A 7,223-nucleotide genomic window follows, 5' to 3' on the forward strand; every position below is an offset into this window, starting at 1 on the left:
AACTTGAAATTAATAAAAATTTATTTATTTATTTTATTATTAATAAAAGAAAAAGTCTTAATACTTAATCTATTATTACTAATTATATAAGAGAATATAAATACTTTATTTTCTAATAGCTAGCTTAAATTAACTTCTATTATATTTATATAATATAGCCCTAAAAAAAACCTTTTTTTAGGGGGTTTTATTTCTTTATTTTATATTTTTAAATAGCTTACCTATAATAAGTATTACTAGCTTAGTTATTAAAACTTGTTTTATATATTTTATTTTAGGCTCTAGATAATTTTTAGATATATAATTAAATTTATTATAATTATAATACTTAAGATCTAAGAATTCGGGCTTTAGAATAATAGGCTTATTTATTACTAGGGTTTTAGAAATAGGCTTTATATAAAAGATATTTTCTAAACTTAGCTTATTTATATCTTTATTAGCTTTCTTAAATATTTAGTTTTTCTTTTTATAAAAAGTTCGGATCTATTAGTTATTTATAATATAGTATTATATAAACTTTATAATATAAATAGCCGGGTTACTATTATTATAGATATAGTATTTAAGGCTTAGAAAGCAAAATAGAAGGTTTCTTATAAAAACGATTTAAAGCTAAGAAAGGAAAAACTAGAATATAGGAAGCTATAAGGAAATATATATATCTTATAGTATACTAATTCTAAAGAAGCTTAGCTTTCTAAATATCTCTAGTATATTTCAAGTATATTTCCCTAATAAGGCAATTATATTATATATATCTAGAAGATATCTAGTATTTAATAAAGTATTTTAGATATTAGATATCTAGAAATTATAATATTACTTTCTTTTTTATAATAAGCTTATTTCTAAGCTTTATAAAAGCTATTAATTTATCTAATTTCATATTATACTTCTTCTTAAAATAAAACTAGTATCTTAAATATAAATATTATATATAAAAGGCTAGTATTTTTATTATATAACTTAGGAAAGTTTATTATTATTTCTATATAGTTCTAGATAAGTATTATTTTTATATAATTTAGCTAGTATTATAGATTTTATAAAAATTCTAATATATTAATATTATTATTATAGAAACTTTATAAAACCAGGAAATTATTATTTAGTATTAAAGCTAGATATTATATTAGATCTTTATCCTAACTAATCTATTAAATTCTATATTTTAGCTTATTTCTTACTAGTTTAATTATAATAATTATTATAAATATAGTATTTAAGGCTTGAAAAGTAAGGTAAAAGATTTCTTATAAAGATAATTCGAAGCTAAGAAAAAGAAAACTAGAATATAAGAGGCTGCGAGAAAATATATATATTCTATAATATACTAGTCCCGAAGAGGCTTAGCCTTCTAAATATCTCTAGTATATTTTAAATATACTTCTCTAGTAAGGCGGCCGTATTATATATACCTAGAAAATATCTAGTATTTAGTAAGGTATTTCAGATACCGGATATCTGGAAATTATAATATTACTTTTTTCTTTATAATAAGCTCGTTTCCGAGCTTTATAAAAGCTATTAATTTATCTAATTTTATACTATATTTCCTTCTAAAGTAAAACTAGTATTTTAGATATAGATATTATATATAAAAGGCCGGCACTTTTATTATATAACCTAAGAGAGTTTCTTATTATTTTCATATAATTTTAGACAAGTATTATTTTTTATATAATCTAGCTAGTATTATAGGTTTTATAGAAGTTCTAGTATATTAATATTATTATTATAGAAATTCTATAAAACTAGGAAGCTATTACTTAGTACTAAAACTAGATATTATACTAGATCTTTATTCTAACTAATTTACTAAATTTTATACTTTAGCTTATTTCTTATTAGCTTAACTATAATAACCTATTTAATACTATACTCTTATTTACTATTCTCTAGTATTAATAAAAGTAGTTCCGGGTTTACTTAACCTAGTAAAGAATTCTAGAAATCTTTTTATAGCTTTTTTATATAGAAAACTAGATATATCTTTATAATTTCCGGTAGTTTTAGAAGAAATAAGTAATTATATTATTCTAGAATCTTAAATAAGCCTTCTATTTAGTTCCCTAGCTTCTGGCTTAAATAATTGAATTTCTAGTACTTTATAATAATTCATACTTTATTCCCGACTTTAAAATTATGGTAATTAGATAGTAATACTTATTAGCTTATATTATATATTATTCTTATACTTATTTTATATAGCCTTAGGCAAATTACTATAATTCATATAATTAATTTACTAATATTTTAGCTTTATTTTTATTTAGCTTCTTTTTAGGTAAGTTAGCTTTAATAGAGAAGTTCTAGTCTAGAGAAATATAAGACTTATAGCCCTTTTTAGTTATAAATAGAAACTAGCTAATAGTTTTATATTAAAGAAAGGCTTATTAATAATTAATTATAGTAATTTATTTATTCTAGTTATTCTAGTAATAATTAATATATAAGTATAATCTCTAATTAAAGTACTAATTAATAATCTCTATTTATTTGTCTATTTAGGAATAATTAGCTATAAAAAGCTTAAGCTTTATATTAATTCTCGTATAGAATTTGCTTCAAAAATCGGATATAAATTAGGATTCCTAATCTAATATAATTATTTCTGAAATACTTACTTAGTATATTATATAAAGTAAAAACAGAAGTACTAGTTATTTGGCTATAATTATATCTCGTACTAGAATTATAATTAGATACTTGAATAAGTAATTCATAAATATAGTAACTATATTATAGCCTGATTTACTTTCTAGATAGCTTTTAAAGTTTATAGTAATATATTACTAGAAGTAATTAGGAACTAGAAGAAAATAAAATAAATCAGGCTTCTTATTTCTAGATATATGCGATTTTCTATAAGTATAGTAATTACTATAGTATTAATTAATATCCTTGCCTATAGATAACTAGTAATATTACTTCTTTAATAATTAACGGAGCTTTATATATTTAGGATATCTAGAAAGGGATTTATTATATACTTTACAAATTAGAGTAGTTTATAAAAGTAGTTCGGGAATTATTTTATTCTCTATAATATAAAGTCTTTTATAATATAAAAAGAGGCTATCTTATAATATTCAGATATTACTTTTAGCTTAAGCTATTATATATAGCTTTTCTAGATCTAATAATATATAATTATCCTATAGGATCTTATTTATAAGTTATAAACTACTATACTCGGCAGGAGCTTCTAATAGTACTTTTATAGGGGCTACTATAGTAAAGTCTATTAATAAAGCTTCTAAGAAAATACTTTTTTCCAGAAGAATTATATTTTTAATAAGAGTATTTTCTTCTAGAAAGTCTTTAATATATACTTGATTTTTAGGACCGAATTCCGGATTAAGTAAGCCGACTTTATAAAGTATTACTATAAGCTATAAGTTATAGATAATCTCCGAATTAATCTTATTTTTAGGAAAAAGTACTTGAGTTTATAGCTTCTCTTTAATCTGGTTCTAAATATTTACTTTATTTTATTTTCGTAATAAAGTATTTATTTACTTATTTAATTTTCTAGAATAATATATAAGCTTAAAGTAATAATAGAATAAAAGCTTAGCCTATTTAGCTTATTAAAAAAAGAGCTTCTTAATAGTTATAAAGTACTCTAAGATATAGTAATTAGAATAGACCTTAAAAGAAGTATTCTAAAGGCCCTTTAGCTTAGCTTTCTATTTCTCTAATACTTATATTATAGCAAGTATTTCCTTATTATATATATTATAATTAAGCTTTACTAGAAGTATAATTTTGGAAAAATAAGCTATAGGATACTAAAGGCCTATTTCTAGATCTTTTTAAGAAAATAAGTTAGTAATTATTTCTTTAAATATATCTATTTCTATTATTATAAATAGATCTGGATTATAATATTATAAAACTAGAATAGAAATCATAGCTTTCTTTAAGTAAGTAAAAGTCTCTTAATATTACTCGGACTATTTAAAGAAAATCCCCTTTTTTATAAATAAGGTAAAAGATCTAGTAATTTATTTATACTTTTTAATAAAGTATTTATAAAAGTTATAAAAGCCAAGAAAGAACTATATATCCTTAATTATTTTTTAGGAATTACTAGTTATATATTACTTTGACTTTATTAGGATTTACTTTAATACTAGATATAGAAATAATAAAGCCCAAGTACTTTATATATATAACTTTAAATTCCAATTTCTTAATATTTACTTAGAGGCTAGTAAGATATAAATAATCTAGTACTTTTTATATATATTATTTATACTTTACTAGGTCCTCTAAATAAATAAGAATATTATTAAGGTATATTATATAAAAGTTATTTAGATATTTAAAGAATATATTATTTATATAGTATTAATATATAGCTAGGCTATTTATAAGGCTTTTCCAGAAAATATTATATTTATATACTTTATAATAAGTATGAAATATTATTAGCTCCTGAGAGTTCGGGTTTATAGTTATATAATAGAAAACTTAGTAAATATCTAATTTAATATAGATCTTGGCCTTAAATAATTAACTTAAAGTCTTATTAATAAGTAAAAGAAAATATTAATTCTTCCGGGTAATATTATTTAGATAGCAGAAATTAATATAGAAATATAAATCTCTATTTGCTTTCTTTATAAAAAGAACTAGTAAAGTAAAAAGAGTTTAACTAGCTTTAATAAAGCCCTTAGCTAGATTATTTTTTAAGAAATACTTGATTTCTAGAAGTTCTTAAGTAAATTATTACTAGAGGAATTAATATCTAATACTTTTAATTCTTTTTAGGTATTTAATCTAAATCTTATAATTATATAATCTATAAGAAAAAAAGATATTAGATTTCTTTTTAAAGAAAATAAAGGCATATTTCTTAAGTTCCGGAAATAATATTCTCTATAGCTACTAAAACTTTATTTCTTCTAGTTATTAATTCTCTAAGCCAGGAATAGCTTCTTTTTTCCGAGCTTTAAGCTTCTTATTAATCTTATAAATAGAGATTTAACTAATAATATTATCTTTTCTCTTAGCTATATAATTAAATACTATAGAAATAAGAATAACTAGGTCTAATATTTGCTTTTTATTAAGAACCTCTTTTTACTTCTTTAGCTTTTACTTAGGTATTATATCTTAATTAAGCTATAAAAGCTTCTTTTTTATAATTTTATATAATTTCCTTTAATTAGTCTAAAAAAAGAAAACTACTTAAGAATAATTTTTTTTTAGAAATAGCTTATAATAGAATCTTATTAATTAGTATTCTTTTAATATTTCTTATTAGGTTACTTCTCTAGTTATTACTAAGAAATACTAATAATATAATTAACTAGAATATTTATAGATAACTTTTTTCCGGTTTTCTACTCCCCTTACTTTCATACCCATACTTTACCCACCCTCAGAACTCACTCAATACACCTTAGCCCTTTGGCCCCAGGCTCTAGAACCTACTATAAGTAGAGCTAGAACAGGCTAAATGGCCCCCCCTGACCCCCCGGGCTCCAGCCTCCCTCCTATTGACTTTCAAGAGCTCAGAGAGCTTCCAGAGGGCCCTAGCAAGGAACTAGAGCTACCCACTAGCTCCCCACTAGCCCGGTTTAGCCAGGGAGCTCAATTCGCATTCGATTTAGCTACAAATCCTATCTCTTTAGATAAACTCGCAGCCCCTTTTCCTTAGCCTAATTCAGCTAGTATGGCTCGACTAAGCCGCCTCCAGAACGGACTAAAGCGTGGCCCTAGCGCGAGTAATATTAATAGCAATATTAATAAGGAATACTAAAACCACGGAAACCACTACTAATACCAAAATCAAGCTTCAAATAAAGCTAAATTACTAATTCATTAAGCCCGGGACTTAATAGTCAAAGCCATTACTATTACCCCGTTACATGACCAGTAATCTCGACTACTAGATTTAGTAGAAATCTTCAGGGAATACACAGAATTCGGCCATATCCGCTATACTAGTACTTTACTAGCTTTATAGGTAGCAAACCTCGAAAATGCTACTAAACGGATCGAAATTCAGTCAAGAACTCAAGCCAAGCTAGCTACTTAAGCTAAAACTACCTCCGAAAAGCCTACTTGGGCTAAAATCACTACTCAAGAACCACAAACATACTCGGAATCATACTCGGAAAAGAACTGGACTTTAGTATCATACACTAAGTCTAAAAATCAGGGAGGAAAAGGCCCTAGTATACTTACTAGTAGCGGTAGTACTCGTGGCACTAATAAACCACCCAGTATATATAATACTAGTAGTTCTGGTACTCGTAATACCAGATCTATAGCCCTCTCTAGGAAATGCACCTTCCTACTAGCTCATATAGAGCAGGCTAGCTCGTTCTCTCCTATTTCAACTCGCAATTCGCTTAATACTACTTTCTGCTCTAAGGAAATCAAGGGACTAGTAATCTCTATGATTTCTCTTTCCTCAAAGAATAATATTATAGTTAATACTACTCCCGAATTCAACTCTGACTTTCTGGTTCAAAATCAAGCTATTATAAAGGGAATACTTCCCTTAGTTACAAGCATATAAAAAGGAGAACCTTAGTATAAAGTTATTATCTATAGTCTACCTATTCGTAAGTTCAATATACCCGAAGAAATGAACTTAGTCCTAGAAGAAATCAAGACCTTTAATAAGGGACTAGAGCCTATTAGCTAGCCCTATTAGGCTACTTCTAAGGAGAAAAGAGACTCAGGCCTCTAGCGAGCCGGTTTAGTAATAGTAGTATTCCCTACCGAGATTCAAGCTAATAGAGCTATTAAAAATAGACTTCTTATAGCCGGGATCTCTGCTAAAGTAATAAAATACCATACTATTTCTAGTACTATATAGTGCACTAGGTGCGCAGGGTACGGGCACTTAGATTCTATTTGCAAAAAGGAACCTAAGTGCTTACTATATAGTGAGGGTCACGTGACTGAGAACCATTTTTGCTCTATCTATAAGAAGAAGAGTAAAAAATGCCCTCACATAACTACTAAATACTCTAATTACTTAAGTACTACTCACTCAGCTAGTTCTAAGCTATATGAAGTGTACTTAGCTATTAAAGCTACTATAATTCCTACTATTACTATTAATAAGTAACTATATTAAAGTACTATAATTTAATGTGAATCATAATAGAACTACTACTAAAAACGTCTTGCAAATAGCTATAGAATTGGATATTAAAGTCCTAGTAATCCAGGAACTATGGGTAATAGCAAGG

At 25.1% G+C, this 7,223-nt stretch overlaps 1 protein-coding gene across 1 annotated transcript; it reads left to right on the top strand.

Moving 5' to 3' along the window:
- Nucleotides 1-6,298: 6,298 nt before the first annotated feature.
- On the top strand, nt 6,299-6,670 carry K444DRAFT_545625 (uncharacterized protein; the record flags this gene model as incomplete). Its single annotated transcript, XM_024876148.1, has 2 exons — nt 6,299-6,526; nt 6,557-6,670. Coding segments are annotated over 2 exons (342 nt in total), but the record flags the coding sequence as incomplete, so codon positions are not given.
- Nucleotides 6,671-7,223: the final 553 nt, after the last annotated feature.

This window comes from Hyaloscypha bicolor, assembly GCF_002865645.1.
Source record: "Hyaloscypha bicolor E unplaced genomic scaffold K444scaffold_182, whole genome shotgun sequence".
Lineage (NCBI taxonomy): Eukaryota > Fungi > Ascomycota > Leotiomycetes > Helotiales > Hyaloscyphaceae > Hyaloscypha > Hyaloscypha bicolor.